The sequence below is a fragment of the Dipteris shenzhenensis genome, chromosome 14 (genome assembly GCF_047967505.1).
Source record: "Dipteris shenzhenensis isolate YYH24624 ecotype China chromosome 14, Dip_SZ_1.0, whole genome shotgun sequence".
NCBI classification, from domain to species: domain Eukaryota; kingdom Viridiplantae; phylum Streptophyta; class Polypodiopsida; order Gleicheniales; family Dipteridaceae; genus Dipteris; species Dipteris shenzhenensis.
The window spans coordinates 28,185,200-28,212,727 of record NC_141609.1 but is presented as its reverse complement, the minus strand read 5'-3'; the positions used below and the strand labels follow the sequence as shown (position 1 = coordinate 28,212,727).

General features: G+C 46.4%; 1 protein-coding gene across 1 annotated transcript in view; it reads left to right on the top strand.

The window, feature by feature from the left end:
* Positions 1–25,998, top strand: part of LOC147894417 (uncharacterized) — a 45,965-nt gene extending 19,967 nt beyond the window's left edge. Inside the window, exons 4-9 of the mRNA XM_087385308.1 lie at positions 22,786–22,913; positions 23,007–23,140; positions 23,222–23,376; positions 23,467–23,508; positions 23,603–23,658; positions 25,764–25,998. Of these exons, the coding sequence (XP_087241434.1) occupies positions 22,786–22,913; positions 23,007–23,140; positions 23,222–23,376; positions 23,467–23,508; positions 23,603–23,658; positions 25,764–25,998 (750 nt within the window). The remainder of the gene's footprint in view (positions 1–22,785; positions 22,914–23,006; positions 23,141–23,221; positions 23,377–23,466; positions 23,509–23,602; positions 23,659–25,763) is intronic.
* The last annotated feature ends 1,530 nt before the right edge of the window (positions 25,999–27,528 follow it).

Below are 27,528 nucleotides of genomic sequence, written 5' to 3'. Positions count from 1 at the left end.
AAATCTCCATTCACCCCTGAACAGATAAATTGAATTCCGTAGAGATGAGAAATGCTTCAAGTGCGGTAAAGAGGGACATGTGGCTGCCCAGTGCCCAGAAAACCCTTCAACTTTGAAGGGAAAAGAGGCAGAGAAGCCACGAGGACCACAAAAGCCAATGGCAAGAGGAATTCCTAACATACTGGGTCATGTTTCAAACCCAGAAGAACGAGAATTGCTGCTATCATGGGGCAAAGTCAGAGACCACAGCAAGCGCTAATTTTATTTGATCCAAGGGCTACTGATAATTTCATATCAGAGAACCTAGCCCTGAGGCTGGGAATAAAGACGGAGGAGTTGGGCAGGGCTTTGGATGCCAATCAGGTGTTCTGTGGGAATCCTGTGCCAGTCACTCCCTTGATAGGGAAGCTTCGTCTTCATGTACATAGTTATGTGGATAAGAAAGACTTCTTCATTTCTCCACTGAAACATCATGATGTAGTCCGGGGAATGCCTTGGTTTCATCGCAAGGTAGTGAAGTTGACTCTTCTTGAAAGAGTGTTGGAGTTTGTGCATAGGGGGAAAAATCAGCGTTTAGTTGCCAGGAATAAAGGGGACACTATCCCCATTGTATGTGATGTTACATGTGGTAAAGCAATAAAGTCTGCAATTTCTGCGTACATGGTTTTTGTAAAAGAAAAAGAGAATGATATGCATGCTGAAATGAATGATGCAGACAAAGATAAGTTTCAGTTTCTTGTAAACTTTAAAGATTGCTTTTCTGATGCTTTGCCAGGGGAGGTACCCCCAGAGAGACCAGAAGATCATCAGATAGAGTTAATGCCTGGTAGTGAGCCACCAAACAGACCACCTTATAGAGTCAGTGCGACTCAGAGAGAGGAGATTATGGCTTAGGTATAGGACTTGCTGTCCAAAGGGTTGATTCAGCCTAGCTCGTCTCCTTTTTGTTCCCCTGTACTACTAGTACAGAAGAAAGATGGTTCACTTCGTATGTGCATCGATTACCGCACACTGAACAAAATGACCATCAAGAATAGATTCCCTATTCCGCGCATTGATGATGTGCTGGATCAGTTAAATGGAGCTTCAGTTTTCAGCAGGTTGTTAGACTTAAAGAGTGGCTATCACCAAGTGAGGATATAGCCTCAGGATGTGCACAAGACAGCATTCCGCACTACATTCGGGTTGTATGAATACTTAGTGATGCCTTTTGGGTTGACAAATGCTCCAGCCACATTCAATAGAATGATTGATCGCATCTTCCGAAAGTACAGGCATTTCACGAGTACTTTCTTTGATGATATCCTAGTCTTTTCAAAGACAGAGGAAGAGCACAGGGAACATCTTGCTATAGCGTTTCAAGAGCTGAGAAATCATCAGCTCTATGCAAAACAGCAAGAAAAGTGAATTCTTCTTGGAAGAAATCCATTATCTGGGGCATATAATATCCAAGAATGGGATACAAATGGATCCAGCAAAGATCCGTGCCATTCAAGAATGGCCAGAGCTGAAAACTGTGCATGAAGTTCGAAGTTTCCTAGGCCTGTGTTCTTACTACAGAAGGTTTATCAAGCATTTTGCTGATATCGCAGCTCCATTACATGACCTTACTAAGAAAAATGCAGCCTTCACATGGGGAATATCACAGAAGAAAGCATTCAATACACTCAAGGAGAAGTTGACTACAGAGCCTATTCTTGTAGTCCCGGATCTTTATCAATCTTTTGACGTTGATTGCGATGCTTGTGGAGAAGGTGTTGGGGCTGCATTGCATCAGAATGGTCATGTAGTGGCCTATGAAAGCAGGAGACTTCGGGATGCAAAGAGATATCTAGGAATCTATGAGAAAGAGTTATTGGCTGTAATTCATGCCATCCATACATGGAAGCACTATCTTTTGGGTGCAGATTTTACTGTTAAGACAGATCACCAAAGTCTGAGATACTTTTTGACTCAGACCAAGCTTTCTAAGAAGCATATGAAATGGGCAAACATGCTGTCAATGTATCATTTTCAGATTGTCCATACCCCAGGAATTGGAACAGAGTGGTAGATGCCTTGTCCCGAATTCCCTAGGTCAATAATGTGACTATTGCTTATCATCAGGACCTGGAAGGCATGAGGGAGCAATATGCTAGTGATGCGGATTTTGGTGAGATTTTACAGCAAATGCAAGAGGGGCAATCCACCAGTCACTATTCCCTGAAAGATGGGTATCTAATGAAAGATGATTGCCTATGCATCACCCAGGAGATGAGGAAAAAGATTTTGGAGGAATGCCATGCACCTCCCTATGCTGGACACAGAGGAATTACAGCAACCACTTTAGCACTAGAGAGGTATTTCTTTTGGCCAGGGATGCAGAAAGATATACATCAGTTTGTTACTGAATGCCTTACGTGTCAGAAAGTCAAGTATGACAGACGGAAGGCACCTGGTCTACTTATGCCTCTTCTCGTGCCTCAGGCACCATGGGAAAGTATTACAATGGAATTTATTTTTTATTTGCCAAGATCAAAGTCAAGGAATGATGGGATTTGGACTATCATTGATAGATTCAGCAAGCAAGCTCATTTCATTCCGGTTCGCAAAACCATAAAGGCAGATCATATGGCTAAGCTTTTCATGGCACAGATCTTTAAGCATCATGGTATGCCTAAGTCCATTGTTAGTGATCGAGATCCCAGAATGACCAGTCTATTCTGGAGAGCTTTATTTGATAACATGGGGATGAATCTGAATTTTTCTTCTTCTTTCCATCCCCAGACAGATGGTCAAAGTGAAGTAGCAAATTCTACAGTTTTGGATATGCTGAAATGCTACGTGGGTGACCAAAGTTCAGACTGGGAAAAGTACCTACCATTGGTAGAGTTTGCTTACAATAATACAGTACATAGCTCTACAAGGAAAGCCCCTTTTGAGGTCATATATGGGAACGTGATTTTGCCACCTATATTGAGGACCAAAGATGAAATATTTGCACCTGATCAATTTGTGAGAGACCTCCAGACAGCTTACAGCCAAGTCCGGACAGCAATCGAAAGGTCTCAAGAGAAACATAAAAGAGCTGCAGATAAGCATAGGAGACAGTTAGATCTCAAGGAAGGGGATTGGGTACTTTTGAAGTTTGAAAAAGCTAGGCTCCGTAAGTTTAAAGGCAAACAGAAAGTGTATGCAAAGTTATCTCCCAGATACTATGGCCCTTTCAGGGTTACAGAAAGAATAAATGAGGTTGCATATAGGTCAGCATTGCCAAAGCATTGGAGGATTCACAATGCATTCCATGTGAGTCTTCTAAAGAATTTCCAGGGACCAGAGCCTACAGAACCAGTATCAGAGGATCCACCAGAAGTGGATGAGCTGGAGGAGGTCCTTCAGCCAGAGCAAATTGTGTACCATACTGTACGCAAAGGTCCTCAGGGTAAGGAGTTTTACAGGTATCTTGTAAAATTCAAGAACTATACGGCATTAGATGCCAAGTGGATGGACGAAGACATGTTATCCGATCATCCACAGCTTTTGGATGTTTACAAGGAAGCTTTTCAGTTGAGGTCAACTGAATAGAAGCCGAGGGGATGTCATCACAATGTAAATATCCTAAGTCAAAGTACAGTTGACCATTTATTTGATCATAATTAAAGAGCTTTATATGTGTTAATTATGGTCAAAGAATTCTTTTAATGGTCAAAGGATTGACTACGGTCAAAGATACTTGACTCTAGTCAAGTAAACCTGACTTCGGTCGGGGAGACTTGGTTTATTACCAAGAGGGTTAACTGCGGTTAATTAGAGAACCACAGAGTTGACTACGGTTAGAGAGTGTTGACTTCGGTCAACAAGACTTGCCATGCGCCAAGAGGGTTAACACCAGTTAACCAAGATGTGCCAACTTCGGTTGGAGAGTTATGCCAACTTCGGTTGGAGAGACTTGGCTATAATTAAGGCGCCTCGACCCTTGGTCAAAGCTCCTTAATTATAATCAAGAGTGTTGACTCTGGTCAACCAGAGAATAAATATATATTTTTATATTTGTTAGGTGTGCACATGTGTTCAGTGGAGACACCCACCGTGACTAGAATTAGTCCACAGTGTGTTATTTGCATGCAAAGCGCTAACAATTAATGGGTGCCATGGTGGTGCGCTTTAATTAATTGTTGCAGGTACTAGGAAGAGTTATTTTCCTAAGCACTACGGGAGCCTAACAAGCATCTAGGAGGCGGTTTATGTGACCAAGTGCTTTGAAGACTCCAGAGTGGCCCTTAGTGGCATGTAACAGGACTTAGTCTAGATTTTAGACAAGTGGCATGTTGCCAATTTGAAATGAGGTTGAAGCTCTTGTAATGAATGATTCACGTTTTGGATTTTTGGGAATGTATCAGACAGCTCTACATTGAACTCTTGTAACAGATTCTCTTCAAGCAATAAAATACCTTCGGGGGGACCCAGCCCGACATGTTGTCTTGGGCCCTAGCAGTGTGGAGAGAGAGAGAGAGAGAGAGAGAGAGAGAGAGAGAGCTCTACTGAGTATTTCTGCAGTAAATTCAGAGCGTGAGGATCTATAGAGAGAGAGCTTGTGAATTGCAGAGCCCCGAAATGAGAAGAGCATGGGTGAGGTGCACCAAGAAGGTCTCAGAGATGCAAAATTGAGAAGGTTTGCAAGGTGGTCGACAACACATGTGACTAGGACCATCAATAAAGGTTGCTCAGAGAGGGTGCGTCTTTTCTCCAAGCATCTGGTCTGAGCAAAATTTTCTGAGCATGGCGTATATTGTCTTCAGATAAACAATTTTGTTGCAACATTATAGACCCATTTAGTCGCAAAACCACCCCATAAAGATGCTATATTTTATTTCCTATTTAACCACATTTAACATCTTACCAATTCAGCTGCAAATATCTAATGTTTTGTTGATATTTCAAATAGAGATATTGTTTATAAGACCCCTTTATTCACAATGCTACCCTACATGTTTACTTAATTTTAGCATCCTCTCTACTAAAACATCCATCATGCATACTTACTAGATGTCCCATTTGGGGAAAAAAAAACCAAATGCCCCTTTTATCAAAGAAAGGGGCCTTTGGGCCTATTTCTTTTGCCATGGCCCATGTGAAAAAGAGGTCCAAAAATCCCTTTTGGCGAAGAAAGGGATATTTGTGCCTCTACCCATGTTAAAAACAAGATCAAAGACCCCTTTCTTTAACAAAAATGGATTTCTAGGCTGCTTTTATTTGAAAAAATGAGTTTTTGGGCTACTTTTTTCAAATAAAAGCGGCCCAAAAATCCATTTTGTTGAAGAAAGGGGTCTTTGGGCCTCTTTTTTTTCCATGGGCCATGGAAGGAAAAAAGGGCCAAAGACCCCTTTCTTCGATGAAAGGGAGACCGCTTTCTTCGATGAAAGGGGTTTTTGGGTTGCTTTTTTCCAAATGAAAGCATCCCAAAGGCTCCTTTCGTCAAAGAAAGGAGTCTTTAGGGCTCTTTTTTTTCCTTCGATGATGAAAGGGGTTCTTGGGCTACTTTTTTTCAAATGAAAGCATCCCAAAAATACCTTTCGTCAAAGAAAGGATTCTTCGGGCCTCTTTTTTTTCCAAAAAAGAGGCCCAAAGACCCCTTTCGTCAATGGAAGGGTTTTTGGGTGCCTTCTTTTGAAAAGTGCAGCCCAAAAACCCCTTTGGTTGAAGAAAGGTGGATTGCTTTGATGTGAAAAAGAGCAGCCCTTTTTGGGCTGCTTCCATGTGAAAAAGGGCATCCTAAAAACCGCTTCCATCGAAGAAAGGGGTCTTGGGCCTCTTTTTGTAAGATGGCCCATGTAAAAAAATGAGGCCCAAAGACCCCCTTTTTCAACAAAAGGGGTATTTGGGCCTCATTTTTTTACATGGGCCATCTTACAAAAGGAGGCCCAAATACCCCTTTCTTCGACGAAAGGGGTTTTTGGGCTGCTCTTTTTGACATGAAAGCAACCCGAAAATCCCTTTCATTGAAGAAATGGGTCTTTGGGCCATGTAAAAAATAAGAGGACTAAAGACCCTTTTCTTCGACGAAATTGAATTTTTGGGCTACTTTCATGTAGAAAAGAGTAGTCCCAAAATGCTTTTCGTCAAAGAGAGGGGTCTCTAGGCCTATTTTTTTCATATTGCCCATAGACCCCTTTCATTGAAGAAATGGGTCTTTGGGCCATGTAAAAAATAAGAGGACTAAAGACCCTTTTCTTCGGAGAAATTGAATTCTTGGGCTACTTTCATGTAGAAAAGAGCAGTCCCAAAATGCTTTTCATCAAAGAGAGGGGTCTCTAGGCCTATTTTTTTCATATTGCCCATTACCCCTTTCTATGATGAAAGAGATTTTTGGGCTGCTTTCATGTGAAAAATGCAGCCCAAAAACCCCTTTGTTCAAAGAAAGGGGTATTTGGGCCTCTTTTTTTTTTTTAATTGCCTAATATTTAAACAAAAGAGGCCGATTTCAAAGGGGTTCCTATGCATGGCTTCACTTCATGAACTTGGAGGCAAAGAATACATTCCTGATTTAATTTCCGAAAGAAAGGCAGGTATGGACCTCCAATGAAGGCTGCAACAAACAGCAGCACCCGGAGGCTGTTTGGAGCAAAAGAGGTGAAATTTAGGGTGCAAAAAATTGTTTGGGGCAGGTCTGCAAGCAGCAGAAGCTTGCACAACAATCAGCAGCAAAAGGCGCAACTCATAGGAAACTTTGGAAGTTGCAGAAGCAGGTCGGGGTAGTTCAAGACAGAGTCCCCTCGAGTAGATCTTCCACACAGCAGTATTGCACCTACAAGATAAAGACTCCACAAAAGAGGTGGAATTCAGGGTGCAAAAAAGTGTTTGGGGCAGGTCTGCAAGTAGCAGAAGCCTGCACGACAATCAGCAGCAAAACGTGCAACTCATAGGGAACTTTGGAAGCTGCAGAAGCAGGTTGGGTCACCAGGTAGGTCGGGGTAGTTCAAGACAGAGTCCCCTCGAGTAGATCTGCCACATAGCAGTATTGCACCTACATTGGACAAGGTAAAGACTCCACGAACAGGTCAGGCCAATCTGTAGACTAGTCGGCCAGTCTACACACTTGGATTGGGCAGATTTGAATGGGATCCAACCTTTAAAAAGCGTTGCCAAGGGGGGCATTCACTAACTATTGTACCAAGTCTCTAGTGCCTCAACCTGGGCTGCCACTACTGGAGCAGCAGGGAGGTCCAGATGAACAAATGAAGTTCCTCACCATCGGCTGCCTACACAACAGTGAGGAGAAGATTCCCAAGAACTTGTGCCTCACCATTGGCTGCCTACACAGCAGCAAGGAGGTCAAGCTCACAGGAGCAAACTGTTCCTTACGTTGGGCTGTTCAGTGGAGCAACAAGAAGGTGTATTTTACGAAGCCCACAAAAGCTCTAGGAGAGCAACGCAGGCTGAAGTGTCTCGAAGGTGCCATGAGGAGGTAGGAGAGCAGTTCTGGGTGTCATAGGGGTCCACATCTAGTCAGCTTCCTGTCGATACAGGCTGGGATGCTGTGCACATATTTTGTATATGATTGTTCCATGCTTGGACAAAAGATATGCTGTTGTTTCAACTCTCTTTCTCTCTCTCTCTCTCTCTCTCTCTCGTCAGCCCGTTAGCTCGTCCTTTCAGCCCGTCAGCCCATCATACTTCCGTCCGTCAGCAGCCCGTCGCCCATTAGCCCCGTAGCCTCTACTAACAGTAGTCAGCAGCCGCCAACTGCCAACCGCCAGCCCCCTATTTTAAGGGGTTCAACAGACAACCAATTATGGACTGGCCTACCCTCTCCTCCAAGTCCCCCTCAACTCCTTCAACCTCCATCAGGACTCGGTACTCTACAGTTGCAGCTATGACACCCTCTCCATATGTACGCAATTACCAACAAGTACAGTTGCAGCTATGACACCCTCTCCATATGTACGCAATTACCAACAAGAAGGCTCAAAATGACCCATCCTTGGGCAAGATGATCAGATTTTTTATCTGTAGTAGGAAATGAGAGAACTATGATTGGAACTGGCAAGAGTAAAGGCTCGACTTCTCATTCAGGAAGGACTTTGTAAGCAGGCAGTAATTGATGAGGCTGTAAAATCTTGTAAGGATTCCCCCCCTACCTCGCAGCTAGTCTCTACAATCAAAGATCTTGTTCACATTGAAGTACAACCTGCTAAGAAGGAAGTGATTTTAGAAGTGGACACCAAAGCAAGTAAGTCTGATATTCAAGCAGAGATTAAAGAACACGAAGCTAGATGTGATAATGCGCTGAAGATTAGAATAGGGGGCTCCTAGAAGATTGGTACAAAGAGGAGGACACATATAGTGAAATATTGACAAAGATCAAAACAGGCTTGCCCAACATTGAATGGACGGATGATGATGAGTAGGATGACGACAACTCCAGGCCAGCTTCTATTATGCACTATAAAGGTCATGCAATCCTTACACCGAAGTCAAAAGATATGCGAATCAAGCTTCTTTGAAAATCTTACAAGCTGAAGGGTACCAAAGTATGGATAGTTGAGGAGCTTACACAAGCGCAACTCAAGAATAAGGAAACTGAATTAGCTAAAGTCAGGACTGCCTGAAAGGATGAAAAATGGGCAGTTTACGGTGAAGGCATAGCTCTAATCCGAGAGTTTAAATCAAAACCAAAAGACTCTCCGTCTTATACTGATGTATGGCTGTTTACTCTCTCAGATTATTATGTAGGTACTCTAAATAAATGGGGGTTGCTTTTGCACTCCTTGTTGGGACGTGCCATGTGCCCTCCCTAAAGTAGATGTATTAGAGGGTTTCTTGCTGTCCCATAGACCTTTTGGTCTCCAGTGGACGTTAATAGACTTTCTTTCTTTCTTCTTTCTTTCTCTTCAGCATAGTTGATTCACTGTCTTCTACACAGAGACACATCAAAGTCCAGAGCGCCCACTACCAGTAATCAGTGAATACACATGGGAGTTTGCCTACAGAGATGGGACTAGGGATGCAGAGAGAATATTAGGGTTAGGAGGAGTTGCAGTTCTTTACAGATCCACTCTTTTGGGGACCATTTCAGTAGAGTAGAGAGATGCACATTCCAGGTTTCTTTGGATCCGAATCTGACACATGGACAGCCAGGATCTGTTTGTTGCAATATGCTACTTCCCTCCCGAGACCTCTCACTTTGCTAGAGACATCTGAGATGAGGCTGAGACATCTCCATTTGTAGACCTCTATCAGTCCATTGTTGACTTCTCGAGCCACGGAGAAGTCCTCCTAGTTGGGGACTTCAATGGGAGGACAGGCTCCCACCAGGTACCACTCCTCGATTTCAGGGATGATTCCATTCTATTGCCAAACATTGACGTTGAGGATGCAAGTATGCTACGTGTTTCGTTCTACAGAGAAGGCCGGTCACATCTTATGGATAGGCTTTTTTGGATCTCGGTAGGATGCATAATCTCATTATCTATAATTGTGTTAACAGATGCCCCGCCTCAGGTGGTCTCACATGCTTCCCACATGGGGGAGGCTCTAGTGTTGATTATATCATGGGATCCCCTGCCTTCACATCTCGCATCACTAATTTCACTGTAGCACCTCTCTACCCAGGAGCTGATCATACCTACTTATTCTTTAGTATTTCCATTCCCCGTTGCATAGCACCTCCCACCCCACTAATTTCTTACTCCACATATCATGACATACGCTTTGACCGCGATCACTCACCTATTTACTCGGGCCGTCTGTACATACTTCTCGCTTATATTGACTTCATACCCCTATTAGAGGATCGCACTCACTCGCTCACTACATGAGGTTGCGCTTCACGCTTTCCCTCACACCACTTGCTCCACCCGCCCACCACCACCCAGGATCATACCTTATAATAGTTGGTACAATGATGAGTGTAAGGCTTTACACCGTCATCTCAGATTCATAGCAAAAAACAATCTTTCGAGTGAACTAGAGACGCTACTCGAGTATCGTCGACTAGTACATAGGAAGAAACTAGATTTTGTTCGCCGGAATGAGGAGGAACTACTGAACATTTTGTTTAGTAACAACTCTAAGGACTTTTGGCAGAGATTTCTAAAGGGACGGTCCCCCTCACCTCTCATGGACACCCAGGTCTAGCATAATTATGCATGCACACTATATGACGTCCCAAATCAGCCAGCAGTCCCTAACCTCTCACATATATCACACCCCATTTCATGCACTCTCTTCACTAAGGGGGAGTGAACGATGCTGTAATGAAACTTCATAACGGCCAAGTGAAGGATCATGAGGGGCTATTCATTGAGTTCATTGCATACAAGATTTATCTCCTAGCCCCTATCTTAGCAAAGTTCTTTAATGAAGCGGTTTGCTTGGGGTTCCACACACCTCGACCATTAACACTATCTCACCCATCCACAAGGTAGGGGATCCCATGAGCCCGGAGAACTACAGGACCATTATGATTGGACATGTCATGTCCAAGATTTATGCATCAGTGCTTGATTCCAAGGTCAATCGATTCGTAGAGTATCGAGGACTTAGAGCAGCAGGACAGGCTGGATTCCGACGGGATCATGGGACCATGGATCACATTCTCACGCTGAGGTGTTACATCGAGGAGGTGAGGGCACGGAAGCAGAGGGTTTACTGTTGCTTTGTGGACTTTCACAAAGTGTTTGATACGGTCCCAAGAGCCCGCCTCCTTCGGCGCCTATAGGATTTGGGTTATGGCCAAGAGATCATTTGAGCTGTCATGGCACTTTACGGTCTCAGGTAGAGTCCGAGCAGGGTCGGGGTGGACAGACGAGATCATGAGCACTATTGGAGTCAAATAAGGGTGTCCTTTATCACCTACCCTATTTGCCCTCTACATTGACGAGCTTGAGACAATGATGCAGACACAGGGGGGGGATGGATGTTGACACAAGGGGGGGATGGATGCTCTCTTGTTGGCACTCTGTCCAGATATTGCTATATGCAGATGACGTGGCACTTTTCTCCTTCAGCAGAGAGTCTCCAGAGACACCTTGACGCACTACACTCCTTTTGTGAGTCTCATAATTTGAAGGTCAGCCTTGGTAAAACCAAGGTTATGGTCTTCAACACATCTCGCGCCATCATGCACCAGGAACAGTTCACGTTTTATGGGTCACTTGTTGAGATAATGTCCACGCAAGGAAGAGTACCGAATTAATATGAACATGCAACACACAAGAAGATTCGCACAATTGAAATCTGAATGACAATGAAGCTGCACGCCTTGGAGAATGGACCAATGTGTAGGCAAGAGCCGTAGCATGAAAAATCTAATGACAAGTTGAAGCCCACATATCGCAAAGGGAGCTGTCAGAACCTGGCTCATGATTGAGGGGGGCTGTTAGATGTGCACAATCATGAGAGTGCATGAGGAGAGGATAGAACTTCACGTAGGATTGACACGTTGCAAATGTCTAAGGACTTAATCCCACATGCAAAAGTGTATATCCCAATATCAAGGCATATAAGCCTTGGATTGAGAGGACCTTCAATACCCTAGATGGACTTTTAAGGGGTTGAGTTCCTTGGAGTGGCTAGGTTGCTAAGGGTTGGGGCACCCTCAGTACATGGCTCCACCAAGGTGCCACATGTTGAAAATATCAACACCAGAGAGGGCTGTCATTTAGGTATTGTCATAAGGATAAAGTTTCTTTATGCTATAGTGTGTGTTGTGGTATTCTATGAGGGGAACTAGCAAGAGATAAAATAATCATTCAAGGATAAAGGAATTGATTTGTAGAAATTTTTTCCTTGCTTGCCAAGTTTGTACCTTCCTTTTAGTTTGTGCAAACCCAATTCCCACTTGTCTTTCATGAAGCAATGAAATCCCAAGGGGTCCTAGGAGCCTGTAGGGTACCCCTTCTAGGATTTCTTTACAGCGGCTCTCGTTTAGCCTCTTTTGGACCGGTCCTTTGGTCCCATGCACCCAGTTGTATTGTGATTAATCTTGGATCCTGAGGCTTTGAAGGTATCTAAAGAGTCTAGCGTGGTGCCCACTGAACCCTCATCATTATGGGGAGTGAGGTAGGTGTCATCAGCAAAGTGCTGGCAGAGGACTCGGGTTCTATTGCCCAACTGAATTCCTCTTACTAGTCCTTTATCAGCTTTTTTTGGATGGGCCAGCCCAACTGCAAAAAGGAGGGGGGAAGAGGGCAGCCTTGTTTGATTGAACTTTTTAACACTAAGGGCTGCGAGCTCAATCCATTCACCTCTATCTTTGTTTTGGAGTTTAAGAGAAGAGTCTAAACAAATCTCCAAAACCCAAGGATTGATTGAATGGTCTCCACTGCGAGCTCACCTCCCACAAAACCCCCCTCTCCCTTGCGCCCCGCGCCCTTCTTCGGCATTGCAAGGCCTTGCTGCCCAGCATGGACAGCAGGGTAGGGGCGCACTAGTCTCACCGCCCTCCCTTTGTACCTCGCTGCCACAGCCATCGTACAGGCTGTGGCACCGTACTGTTCCAAAGCCCAAGGCACTCCCCCACTAGTGGTCTCTGTCAGCTGCCCATTGCAGCTTCCGAGCCCTCTCTTGAGCCTCACCAGCAGCTCGTTGCTGCCCGTACCGACACTCCTAGGCACCAATAGTAGCCCAGCTGCTATCTCTTGCAGATTTGCTGCTGCTTGGCGCTACCTCTCCAGCCCAGCCCCTCGTGATCACTGTACATTACCCTTGACGCTCAGCTCTGGTTTAGAAGCTCGTGATCACGCTGAAAAATCCACAGCCGCTGTGGGTCAACTGGTTCTCCTTTTGGCACTCTTCAATTGCAATCTTCTTCACCCAAAGGAGATTTCTGACACTAGGAATTGGGAGTGTACATTCGTTGTCCTTTCCATTGCTTGACTAGCTCCTCAAGAAGTACATTGAAAGCTGCTCCCGAGCTAGTGGAAAGTTTCATGCTCTTTGGGGCTAGTTCTTCTTCATGACAGCTCACTTGTGGAATTCGAGAGCTTGCCTGTAGAAGAACTTCGGGGCTTTTTTCAGGGTTGGGCCGGTTCATTTCATTGGGGCTTTCTCCTCGCAGGTGCTTTTACTTCTTTCTTCCGTTCCTCCTCTATTGCGGTTGGTGTGGTTTATTGCTTATTACTAGTGATTGGGACATTGGTGGCGACCAAAGGGGTTCTATGACAACACCATGTGATTGGGACATGGACTCGACTCACCATGTTCCTCGCTTTCCAGTGACGCTCCGCTTCCTGAGGCTTCCGAGGGAATATAGGTCCATGGGGCTGAGTAAGTGGGGCGGAAGTGAAGATCCACCTGAGGGACGGGAGCCACTCTCCACCTCGTCGCGGGACACAAGAACCGACCCCCTGCTGAAGTAGCATCTTCCACGTCTGCCCCCCCGGGGTCAAACCGCGGAGACTAACTTGCCTAGCAAGGCCTGACTCTGCAGCTCTGGATCGATGACTCCTAGGCCTCCCTCAGCCTGCGGAAGAATAACTGTCTGCCAAGCAACCCTGGCTCTGGTATCTCTGAGGCCATCCTCCCCGGACCAAAGGAAGTTCCGAACCAGCCTCCTAAGCTGTGCCACACTGGATCTCGAGAAACACCAACAGGAAGCCACATACCAAGCCATGGCAAGGAGGACTTGGTTGACTACCAAGGCACGACCTGCAAGGGAAAGCTTAGCAGTGCTCCAGAAAGCCAGCTTTCGTCGGATGGAATCTAGCACCGGGAGAAACTGTTGAGCTGGCGTGATGTCCAGGCCGACCTGAAAACCCAAGTATCTAGCTGTCTGTCCCCGCGGGATCCACCTGAAACCCAAAAACCTCCCCCACTGAGAACGCGCCCCGGGGTCTGTGAGGAAACCAACTGATTAGTTCCAGTTGATTTTCGCACCAGCAGCCGAACAGAAGACCTCCAGGGCCAACCTCACCCTCTCCAGCATCAACTCATCGTCCTGGACATACAGGGCTGTGTCATCCGCGTACTCCGAGTCCAAGAGCTCCGTGTCCTCCCGGAGGGGGAGGCGAACACCCTTGATCCCTGTAGACCTCGCCCGGAGATAGTAAGTCATAGCCTCGGCGAAGAAGAGAAACAGGTAAGGGGCAAGGGGGCAGCCCTGACGCACTGATCTCTCCAAGCTAAAACGCTCTCCCATCCTGCCTCCAATGATGACTCTGCTAGAGGCTGTCCTGTACAAAGCTGAAATGCCCTGAATCCAACCTGCTGGGAAACCTAGCCGCTCCAGAGTCCCCTCCAGAAAGGACCAGTCCACCCGATCGTAGGCCTTCTCAAAGTCGAGAAGTAGGATGGCAAGGTGTGATCCGCTGTGCTGAGCCCACTCTGCCGCCTCTGAAAAGGTGAAGACATTGTCCAGGATACAACGATCCTGAACAAAGCCTGTCTGAGTGTCGTGAATGATGTCTGGAAGTAGAGGCCGAACTCTGGCGCTGATCATCTTGGCTAGGATTTTGTAGGCAGTGGTAAGGAGAGTGATCGGGTGCCACTGACGGATCTCCTGTCTATCTCCTCCCTTCGGGATGAGGCAAATCAATCCCGAGGAGAGGCTTTCTGGCATATAACCGCTGCTGAAAATCCTCTGAAAAGCTGCTAAGAGGGGCTGATGGATCTGGTCCCAGAAGGAGGTGAAGAATGCCCGGGATAGCCCATCCTCACCTGGGCATTTCTGTCCATCGATGGCCATCAAGGCCTCCAGCATCTCATCCGTGGTAAACGGTGCCAACAGCGTCGCCTGCATGCTAGGATGGACCAAGGAAGGAGTGTGTCTCCACACCTCCTCGCGGGCACGACGAGTGCGAGGAGCAAGTGGCTCCTGCTGAAAAAGGGTCCTATAGAAGTCGATGGCCAATCCCAAGACCTCTCCCGGATTTGTGACAATGTGTCCCGACGCTGTCCTGAGACTCCGAAGCTGATCACCTGCAGCTTTCTGGCCATGTGTCCTGAAGAACTCCCTGCACATCCGGTCACCCTTCCGAGCCCAGAAGGAGAGAGAGGCGTGATAGGAAAACTCTGAGCGACGCTGGAGTGTCTCCTCAAGAAGGGCTCTGGCTCGAAGGGCCTGGATCCGAAGCTCCTCCGAGCCCAGGGATGCCTGCTGGAGCCGCTGAATGGAGGCGAGGTCTCTCCGAAGGGCTCTCTCTCTACCCCACCACTCCTGTCGAACCTGTAGGGCTGCGAGCTGGCAGATCTGGTTGGACTCCTGCAACGCCTGCGCCACCGAATCAACCAAGTCCTCGCACTCGCCCCAGTCTCTGTCCCAAAGATCGCAAATACTGCTGCGCACGTCCTCCCTCGAGAAAATGGAATCGGGAATCCGGCATGAGCGGGGGGGAAGGGTCTGAGCTGCCGAATCTAATGATAAGAGCACCGGCGCATGGTCGGAGAGTGTCGTCCCTGGAACTATACCGGCCTGACCGCCTCTGCTGATGGCCCAATCACTAACATAGAATCTATCCAGGCTCTCCAGGAGTCTGCCTCCTTCCCTGCGGAAACCCCACGAGAAGTCCAATCTCCCGTGCCAACGCCGGAAGGACGGGTCTCGCCAACAGTCCCTTCCTCCTGTCGCAAAGATAAAAGAGTCCCAAGCGGACTGCTCTGCCTGAGCCATACCTATAAACTCCGGTCCTCTGCCCTGCTGGTCCTCCAAGGTCTCCAGATTGTTGAAGTCACCTCCAACAATCCAGGAATCCATGTCTGGGAGAATCCCTGTAAGTGTCCTCCAGAAGGTGGCTCTACAACGGAGATCTGTGGGGGCATAAATGTTGAGGATTCCAACTCTGGAGCCCTCTAATTCCAGGCCTACCCAAAGGGCATGACCTGGAATCAACGTGCCATGATCGAAAACTCCCTGGGCTAGCTGCTCTCCCACGGAAGTACAGACACCACCACTCCTCCCTAGAGCGCCGATCGAGGGCTCCCAATAAGTGTGAGAGTGACCAGTGAGGATCTTCCCACATCTACGGGAGTGAGCCGCCGAAAGCTTGTGTTCCTGTAGCAGAAGTACATCCACACGTCCTATCACTGCTGGCTGAAGTTCCTGTCTCAAAATGAGCTTCCTGGGACCACGGGTGCCAGAAGAGTGAAACCCGTTCACATTCCAGGATACGAGGTGTAGGCTCATGGTGAGGATTGGGAGGCAGCGAACAACTATCTGCTCGCGGTCGAGGTCGAAGAAGAAGCTGACATTTCGGAGGAGAGGCGCTGGCGCTTATGGGAAGGTTTGGAGGGGGAGGCGGGGTCGTCCTGCCCGTCCTTCAACACCTTCAGCAAAGGCGAGAGGCCTTTGGTACCATGAACGAAGGCTTTCTCGAGCCAGCTCGAGATCTCTGAGGTGGACATCCCGTAGAAGGCACGGAGTTTCTGAGGCGTCCAGGCTCTGACATCTTGGGGGAGGGGCCAAGACAGGGGGGGCCTGAGGATCACAATCAGTCTAAATCGATTGGCGGCGCAACGCCACCGCAGGCGCACGTCACCCTCGGACCACTGAGTCTCGAGAAGCTGCCCACCGGACGGGCCTATCCAGGAACAAATCTGAGCATGCGTCTGCTCCCTGAGAGCCTCCCAAACCGAGTCGTCTGTCCAGGTCTCGGTGTCGTCACTGAGGAACGTGAAAGCAAAGCTAGGGCCATCCCTAGGGGCCAAGGCGGCTATCTTCCCATCCGCCCCTTTGCGGAGCAGGAAGATACTGATGTCGAGGCAAGCAGGGAAGGTCCCGAGGTCGGCCACATCCAAGTAGTCCCAGGGGCCGGATCTGTAAAAGTCGCGGGGGAGCTCTCTCTCCTGAGGCTGAGGCCCATCAGAGTCTACCACTGAGGGGCTAGCGGACGGAGAAGCCTGCACCGGTGGTGGTGGAGACTCCGGGTGTCCTATCAGCGGAGGGGGAGGGGGAGGGGGAGGAGGCTGGGGAATAGGCAGCTCAGACTCCTCAGGGGCGGCTGGCGGAGGAGAAGGAGGAGGGGGAGCGGGAACTACCCTCGGCTGGGGAACCGACGGAGCAGCTAGCTCTGCGGGAGAACTGAAAGACGCGGGGGGGGGGAGGGATGGGGCTGCAACTGGAACTGGGGATGAAAAGGAGGGGAAGAAGACTGAGGAGGACGCGGGGGCTAAAGCTGCGGGTCGGGAGGCAAGGGGTGCCGTTGGGGGACGGGCTGGGGCTGGAGGGGGGGAGGCTGGGGAGAGGGAGAGAGGGGGACCTGAGGCTGTGGAGGGCGGGCTACCGTCGAGGAAGATGCTCTCCCAAGTCCCTGGGGCGGCTGCCTATCGGGTCTCTAGGGTGCAGCTACAGGTGGGGTAACCTCTGCCTCCTTGCCTTTATCAGAAATCTTCTTGTTCTTTCCCTTTTTTCTTCTAACCTCAGTCCAGCCGCCAGCTAGCTCTGGTTCGGGCTCCGGCTGCCTCTGCTCCTCCTGGCGTGGCTGTCCGGAGGGGGGAGGAGGGGGCGGAGCGGGGGGAGGCGGGGAGGGCCGAGAAGAGCTGGCGAAACGTGGGCAGACAGCCGCCAGGTGTCCAAAGCCGTGACACCTCAGACACTGTCCTGGCTGTCCGGTGACTACCATGCTCTGGGTGATGCTGCCGGTACCTGTCACGATCTCGATCACTGCCGGGAGAGTCGCAGGATCCGCCACAGCCACACGGACTCGGGGGGCTCCTGCCGTAGTCACCGCATCGGCGAAGGTATCGTGCATAACCCAACCGAAGTGGGAACCAAGGTCCCTAACAATCGGCTGCAGCTCAGCAGCAAGACCAGGAAAAACCAGCGTCACTGGATGGCGAGGTATACGGAACCGGGCATCAAAATCTGCTGCGCTGAATCCGCGGTACCACGGGACTATCATGATAATCTTTTTGTCCACTGACGTGGGGGAGCCAGCAATCAGGTTGCTCGCAGCTTTCGCACTGGAGAGTTTGAGCCAGAAGATGCCCCTTCCCATAAGGGCCACCTCCACAATATGGCCGTCCTCTAACATGAGAGTGGACTGGAGCCAGTCCCTGATGGCTGATCTGGAGGGGGAATGTCCAATGACTCTGCCGTAGACTGATGTAAGAGCAAAGTCATTGGCCACCTCCTGAACCCGAGATGACTGCTGCTCAGTCAGGATGACGCGGTAGGCATCTGGAGAGGGAGGGACCGTCTGGGCCTCCGGTTCCGGGCAGGGAGCCGCCATACCGCCAAGACAAACTGCGAGGCTTCCGATGAGGAAGAGGCTGTCACCCAAAAACGGGGGGGGGGTAGAAGCGGGAGGGTGGAGCCTGGGTGTGGCGGGAACGGAGGTGGCGCATGAAGTGGCGGACGGGGGGTGGGGGGGAATGGAGAGGTGGAGGGGGCGGGGTGGGGCGAGTGAACAGGGGGGGGGCGGGGGTGAGGGCGGAAGGGGAAGGCAGAGTAAATTATTTTAAAAAAAAAAAAAAAAAGGCGAGGGGACGGGCTGGCGGCGGGGGTGAGCGGAGTGGAGCGAGGGGGTGGCGGGCTGGGGTGGGGCGGTAAGCGGGGCGGGATGGGGCGGGATGGGGCGGAGGTAGCGGGGCGGGGGGTAGTGGGCTAGGGCGGTAGGGCGTAGCGGGGCGGACGTAGCGGGGCGGGGGGTAGCGGGCTGGGGCGGAGGGGGGTAGCGGGGCGGGGGTGAGCGGCGGGGGTAGCGGGGCGGGATAGCGGGGGTAGCGGGGCGGGATAGCGGGGGTGAACGGAGGGGGTAGCGGGGCGGGATAGCGGGGCGGGGGTGAGCGGAGGGGGTAGCAGGGGCGGGGGTGAGCGGAAGGAGTAACGGGGCGGGGGGGGAGGTAGAGGTACGGCGGGGGAGGAAGGGAAGCTCGCAGGAGCGCTCCTGAGCTATTCTATCAGTCTCACATAGCTATATACATAGTCAATGTATTTTGTAAAGTTTTTTTCCCGACCCCTTGATCCTAGAAAGTTTGTCAATTGGCATCTTGCAAAAGTCCTCTATTTATGCACTTGCCAAGTATGCGTCTTATGTGAGTCCTTTGTTGGAATTCCATTAATTTCCCCAGGCAATTTCCCATAAACTATAGCATAGTGATTCAATGTATAAAGAATACCTTAAAGCTTCCTAAACCCCTTGCACCCCTCATGAAGGATCTCATCGAACACTACTCTTGATAAATAGTTTGACATAAAGTCAAACTTATATGTGCAACGATTAACACACTCTACCACAATCTTACTAGAACATAACATTTCTTCCTTTTTCAAGAACGATTGTCCTTGATGTTTAAGTTTTGGAATGCTTTCTTTCCGTATTTAGTAAACAGACTTCAAATAGCCTTAGATAGAGGAAGTCCATGCCAAGCAACTAGCACTGTAGGCATGTTCCGATTTTGAACTAGCATTTCTCCCTGGTCCAAGATTCTTGCTGGTCTACATTCTACATTATCCTCTAGTTCATCTAACGGAAAAAATTCATGAAATAGAGAACCAGTTTGGTTGCAATCACTAATAATATTCTAGATAAAGTGATAGGGTATGAAATGTATTTTTTAATGGATAGATATAGTGCCTACAATCAAGTAACACTAGCCAAAGACAACCTTCACATCACCAAATGATGAGCATTTTCAAGTGGAGTGATGTCATTTGGATTGAAGAACATACTAGCAACGTTTCAAAGGTTCATGATGGAAACTTTCCAAGAATACATTGATGAATTTCTAGCCATTTTTTAAAATGGTTTCTCTGTTTACATGACTAAAGCAAAATATTTGGAATTTTTGAAAAAAAGACTTTAGAATTACAATGATTGTGTTATTTCACTCAATCCCTACAAATGTGTTTGCTATTTATGGAGCACTAACTGACTGTCCCATAAGATGACATGAATATCTTATAAGACTATCAACCACCACAAGAATAGGATCTATTCTCGTGTTTGTCGCAAAGCAACTATATAGTCCATGGAAATGCTCTTCCATCTACTTGATCATCTTTCCAATGGTTGTAAAAGGTGAGGGGACTTCGCCCCACTTTGCCTTACTTCACACGAGAAACATTGTGTAACTATCGTAAATATGTTTTCTTTTTCTTTTTCTTTTTTTGAAACTAAAATAAATCACGTTTACGAGCTCGTATTTTTTCTAGCCACCTGGTTGTAAAAGGTGAGGGGACTTCGCCCCACTTTGCCTTACTTGACACGAGAAACATTGTGTAACTATCGTAAATATGTTTTCCTTTTTCTTTTTCTTTTTTTGTAACTAAAAAAAATCACGTTTACAAGCTCGTATTTCTTCTAGCCACCTGGATGTCCCACACATGGGTTACCAAACATAATTGTAACAACCTTACCAAAAGAAATCACGTTTTAAGGACTCGTATTTCTTCTTGACACCTGGATGTCCTATCAAAGATAATTACATTCAGGTATTAGAACCTTGCTATTTCTCTTAAGCATATTGTCATCGATGTTATATCTTATACACATATGACCTTGTCTGGATGCCAGGCCAATAATACCTAGATTCAATTACAATAGCCTTAGGCCAAAGGCTCCAGACATACTTACCCACCTTTTGAAATTTTTAATCTCAATCATTACAGCACTCTCTAATTAATACTATGAAACTTACATTATGCATAATGTGTGACAATGCATCATTAATTTTATTTTCCTTACCTCTTTGGTGTTGTATTTCCGTATGGCATTCTCGCATGAGCTCTGCCACCTAGCTTGGTGGCCATTCAAATATGGCTGTTTATAAAAAATACTTCAGAGTTTTAGCAATCAGCCTTCCCTCTTGCAATAGAACTACTTCTACCGCATAACCACTTGCATCGATTTCTAGGAAAATGGTTTCTAAGAATCAACAATCTTTAACATAGGACCTTGACATCTGCTTTGTTTACTTAGCTAGATTTCATTCCCTTCCCTCCTCTTCCCATCTATGGAATGATTTTGGTGGGACGATATAGTGCCAAACGGGAGAGTTAGTACTCAGAATACATAGCTAGTTGCCATGGTGGTTCTCCTCTAAGCTGCAAAGATGGTCTTGTATCTATGTTTGTCTTGTCATCTCTTGCTGTGGCAAGGGCATGATCTCCCTTATGTCTATATCTAGTAGTCCATATCAAGAGTGACGCCTCATCTTGGATGGTCCCCTCTGAGTAGAGATGGGATGGGCTGGACCTCCATCGTGTGTGCTCTGGTCAATCTCTACATCATGTTTGGTCTTTGTATCCATGGCTCCATCGCTCCACATCCTCTCTTCCCACTGGTCCATGATGTCCTCATGTCGGCTATCTCCTCCTCTTCTCCACTATGTTGTGGGTTGCGAAAGCATAAAAGTTTGTGACATGTTGCTACGTACGATTAGCCTCCTGTGGCATTGTCACCTCCTATTATCTAATTTGCTGCAATAGAGTCTTTGTATGTTTAAGAGCATATATGTATATACTAGGGCCTACACCCACCGTCGAGCAGTGATGACACCGACACTAGCTAGTATTTGCTATGTATGATAGAGATTATGGTTTGTAATCTTCTATGTCACTATCATGAGATTGAAACCGCACTTTGTTGTATTTTCAAATGATGAGCTTGGGCATGTTTCTAGACCATATTAGTGAATATGCAAATGTTACTTTGTGAAATTTTCATCATGCTACGGCCTATTTTATATTGCATTAACTTCTTTCTATAGTAAGTGGTGTGTTACCCTATCAACTATCTTTTCTAAGCATTTTTTTCTTAGAAATGCTTATCAAGAACTTCCAAATTTCAGTTTTTATCTTCATCCATGTGTGGCCTATTGATTTGAGATAAGTGTGTTGCCCTATCAATTGGATTTTGAAAGCATTTTTTGCTTAGAGATGCGTGTTTAGGAGAGACTAAACTGAAATACTAGAGTCTTTACAAGCATTGCACCATGATTTAATTAGCATTCTCCTTTCATGCTAGACCTTGTCAGTCCTTTGCCTTTAGAGTGCTTACAAACTTTTATATATATAAATAAAATGGATGCTCAACTCTGTGTGTATGTGTGTGTGTGTGTGTGTGTGGTCCTGTGGCAACCTGGCCTTTGCACGTTTGTCTTCGAATAGTGTAGTCCATCCTTGTGGCATATATTCAATTTTACTTGCCATTGATCATGTTCACTAAGGGAGATCTTACATCTTTCATGTCTGTCTTTATGGAAATCATCTGGTGATCCAAAAATGGCAGAAAAGTCTCAGGCTGCTTTCGATGCATCACATTTGTTCTCCCAAGATGCATGGTGGATTGAACATCACGGATATTCATGTGCATATTCTTGCCCACAGGGGGAAAATGTTGCTGCAATTTCTGCAAGGTGATCAACCTTGGGCTCTTATGATTAGGACTCTGGTCACTCATATTAGTATTTCTGCGTTTGGTCATTGGCAACTCGATCACTGGGATTTCTTTTTTGGCTATAATGATGGCACTTTGCTTGGCTGCCCTTTTGTCTTCTGCTTGCTTCTTGACTGGAAGGATGTTCTCTCTCATCTGGAATGGAATGGATGGCAATCTTTGCTTGGGAATTCTTTGAGAGCTGAAAGCATTCACTGGTCGAAAGTCTTTCAGCCTCCCTTGGCTTTATAGGAACCTCGACGTTCCTACTTTGTCTCGTTTAAAGGCATCACCTTGGTTGCTGATGTTATAGATGATGCTGGTACTGTGCTCCCCTTTTCTCTAGCAGCCACTACATATGGATTGGGCTCTCATGAGAAACAACGTGATGTATGTCTTTGTCTGGTTCTCTTTCAGAATCCAGGTGAGTTCAGTCTTAGTTCTTGTTTCTGGAAAGAATTGTTGACCACATATTTTTTTTGGTGTGCAGCTGAATGGCCTTCAAAGGGATCTGTTTTTGCCATGCATTCAATTGATACAGCAATGCTGTGAAGCACATGCTTTCTGTCCAGGGTCTCCAGATTATCGCCTTGTTGGTGCCTGTACAGATGGGTCCAGGTAGATTGGTGATCTGCTAGGTAGCAAAGTAAAATTTCCCTTTTCTGCTGTCCAACCGGCTATGAATCTTGGTGTAACTTATTCCTTTTCCAGTGCCCTTTCTACGGTATGGTACAAAACCTTGAATGAGGGGACTGCAACTCTGTTAGAAAAAACTTTTACAGAACTTGCAGGCGAGCGTCCGATAGAACCGACAACATTGAAAGAAGGCTCACGTTCAATTGAAGGTCAGATTCATTTTGGAAAATCGCCTCCTGTTTAACTCCGTATTTTTGAATGATGAACACATCTCTGGTGTTGATTGGCAGTTCCTAGAGCAGCTGGTGGATTTGCGTACTTCAAATTTGTAGATCTTTGTGGCACACCAACAAAGGGAGCTTCGGACTACCTTGCTATTGCCACATCTTTCCATACCGTTTTTATAGCAGACATTCCTCAGATGACATCTTCTCACAATGAGATGGTATTTAAGACAAATACAGTTGCTTAGAGTAACTTTTTGCTTGGTTGAATTGTGAAATAAACCCATAAATGCAGCACTTCTCTGATTCAGGCAAGGAGGTTTATCACTCTTGTGGATGTCCTGTATGAACAGGTACAAGATGACTGTCATAAACATAAGGCTACACTTTATTCTTTTTTGTCATCTGTTATAATTGTATAGGTGGTGATTTTTAATGTGTTTGCAGAAGGTTAAGCTAATAGCGAGTGCTAGTGTGGAACCAAAAGACTTGTATCAACCAAGGTATATTACCTCCATACCTGAAAATGATCAACTAGAAACATTCAGGGAATTCTCTGAAGTTTGACTGTTTTAAACCTCCATCTTATGGAATGTAAATTTCAGAGTTTGAAGGATGCTTTGACATGCACTTGCATTAAAGTTCATGATTTTTGCTGCAAGGATTGAGGATAAATTATATAACTGGGTTAGTCTTTGTCTTGCTTCTTGTACTGGATCTGAGTTGAGATTATATGATCGTTTTCTCCCTTATTTTACCTCTTCTTGTCCCAATCCTTTTTCCATCTCCCATGGCTCGTTCTCTCTGCCCCGTTTGTTTGCTCTTCTTGTCCTCTTACCTCTTCCCTGACCTTTCCTTGTCTCTCAGCCCCTCTGCCTCCCTTCTTGTGCTTCCGGTTTTGGGGGACCTGCGTGCCCTTTCTCTTTGACCTTGCAGCTGCCCTTGTGATTATGCTGATATGAAGTGCCTTTGTGGTCCAGAAATGGACAATCACCCACTCACCCAAAGGTTGTCATTCCTTTTAGTGGATGACTTGGGACATATATATAGGTAGAGATGGTGGCCTTTTGCAAAGAGGTCCTTAATCTTCTGGCTGCCTGCACATTCATCCCACAACCTTATAGAAGGATTGATACATTGAACAAAAAGATGTTTTTCCTTGAGAATTGGCTTCTTGGCTCAAAATCAAGGCACGAGAACTTTGTTAGATGCCTCCTCTCACTTTAATCAAGGCTTATTAAATGTTCTTGTCCAAAAACTAGGAGCAAATCAGATCGAATTACAGGAAGATCAATGCCCTCTAGACAACGTGATAAAATATGTTCAAATTCTGTGCAATGTTTCTAGCGCACAACCAAGTTGCAATTATCTGCTTTATCCTGCCTCTTATGACTATAATGGTGTCTCATCAGACGGCCTTCTCTCAGACGGGACCCAGAGCCAGTGACCCGACAGCTCAGATAGAGGCTTGACACACAGATTACACTTTGGACATCCCCTCCCTATTTAGAGTCGGAGCTTGACCGACAAGTGTTACTGTAGCCCTTGTTAGGCGCAAAGCTATGACCAGGAGACGTGCGAGGGCTGCACCCGTGAGTGGCCGACAACACTCTATCGCCGATTTCATGCCTCCATTGCCTCATCCACCCTGATGTCATATGATGATGATGATGATGATGATGATGATGAGATTGATATATAGTTGACCACCGACATGACTATGTTGTACTTAGTACTACCATTCTGCATTTTTTTCATTTTGCATTGGTGTGGATTCTTGTTTAGTAGCTCCACCACCACGGCTCGTTTGTACCAGGATTTTCACCATCTCATAGACCCATCGGTCTTCCGAAGACTTTAATAAACTTTCTTTCTTTCTTTCTTTCTAATGGTACTATTAAACCCTCAAAGTGGTGGAGGATCTCCTATTAAATAAGGATGATCCTCAATGCTCTCTTGTTCCTTATGTTTGGCGTATTGTTGTATGCTATTCTTTGTACTGAACATTCGTATATTTGAACCATTAACAGAATGCATGCATGTCAAAAACTTCATTTTCAAAATCATTGGATGCTACATTTGTGCAAGAGGATCTCATGGATGATGCTCCATGTGGATGCTGATCTCGATGCCATCTTGTGATATTGGTTTTAATAGAGTGCATTCTGGAACAGAGATGTATCCCTTACAAAGGAGAGTTCATCCTCACGAAGAGAGATTTATTTCAGATATTGACAATTCTATGATGCAAGTCTTTCCAGATAGTTTTTAGAAAGCACAATACATGCTTTACAAAATGAAACATTCTTATACAGTGATACTCTCTTGTTTTATATGATTTGGCACATAGCTCTTGTGCAAGAAGTGTTATACTATTCATGTTAGAATTAAAAATTGCATATCTACTTGTTCTGTGCTTGAAGTATTCATAAGCTGCATCTTATGTGCTAGTTTTCTTTTGGCAAGTACCATGCACTTTTTATCATATTACATTGTAATCAAGACATGGGCTCCTCTTGTGCTTTCCATTCAAAATTTGCATATCAACTGGTAGGATTATATGTTTTGGATTAAAGTAATACTTTTTGAAAGACTTGTCCCTTTGCAGGGTAGAAGAACTGGATGATACTGATTTCTCAAGGTCAAGAGGGAAAAGGCAGCCGAATGGACTGCAAATTCTTTATCAAGAGAAGGATGAGGAGTTTGCTTTTGCTAGTACAGTCTCAAGACTATACCATATGCAGTCCTTAGATTATTTGTCAGCACCGTGGGCCCCATCAGGCAAAGCTTTCATCTACCACTTGGAGAAATCACGCCTTCGAGAAGGTGATCTGCGAAGGTAAATAGCTTTTAAGAAGATCAAAGCCTTCACTTTTGATTCCTAGTTCTTTATTTTTTTACCACTCATGCCAAAGTTCATGCATACACATTCCTCTGTTAATGGTCCCAAATATAAATTTTATTTATACAGATATGCATGTATAAAAACATATATGTATGTATGCATGCCCGCCCTCCCCTCCCCCCCACACCCCCCCCCCCCCCTCCTCTCTCTCTCTCTCTCTCTCTCTCTCTCTCTCTCTCTCTCTCCATTCTCTCTCTCATTCCCCTCAATGCAGATTTCTGCTGAGTTTTAAGACAAAAAATCTATTATATAGAACTCACATTATAGAGCTACATACTTGTCCGAGGGGGAGGTCCGCTCACTTCCGGAGGTGTTACCGGAGGCCTAAGGCCACTGATGTGAGGTGGGTGATACGTAGACCTATGACACAACTCTACCTCAGTTGCACTACACTGCGTGATGCATGAACCTATGACATAACACTAGTCGAAGATGCTATGGAGTGCTGAGTACTGGGGAGTACTAGAACAGAAAGAATAAACCCAGAAAGGAGATAAGAAGGAACAACGCTAATAACAGATAACGGAGAAAGCGGTAGACAATTACTCAATGCGAACAAGTGCGCATGATAGAAGGAAGAGATCCTCATACACTAGCCTCTCTAAACAGAGATCAGAGATCACTCATCCACAACAATGCAATAGTAGCAATACACCATAACAATGCAACAGGCGAGCTCGTAGCTCTAGCCTCTCTCCTCCCTCTCAATCCCTGTACAATGCTAAATGAATCCCCATACCCCTCTTCACCCTCGCCTTCCGGATGGGAAATCCCCTCCTTCTCTCCTATTGGTTGTCCCCTCCTCCTTAGCCATTCCGCCACTGAGCCTCTTCATGTCTCCTGCAATGGCCAACTTGCGCTGAGTCGGTGCCTTGTAACTACTCCATGTGCACCGCTGCAGCCACCGTGTATCTGACAAGGCACCACCAGATGAACGTCTATGCCACCAATGAGTTAGGTCTGCAGAGGTTGGCAGAGCGTGACTACGCGACATGAAGACCCTTGACGCATGACCATGTGCTTGGGTGATATGTCCTCCTGATGACTATGTCCCCATGTGACTATGCCATCCTGATGACTATGTCCTCATGTGACTATGCCATCCTGGTGACCATGTACTTGTGTCATCTTGCAACCATGTCATTGCTGACTTGTGTCATCCTTGTGACCATGTCATCCCCTGACTTGTGTCATCCTTGTGACCATGTAATCCCCTGACTTGTGTCATCCCCTCACTAAGTGCTGGACATAGTTGGTCTTGCATGATGTCGGTATAACAGTTCCCCCGCCACTATCATTCACCATCCTGGTGAATAAGTGATGCTGAAAGATGTGCAGGGAGAGTGCCTTTTGCTAAATACAGGAATTGAAAACATATCAGAGTCATTCACTTCCAAATGTATCACTAATGCAGAACCCTTGTGTTGGAAGAGTGGAGTTGAAAGAAAATTTTCTGAAAACTTTATTG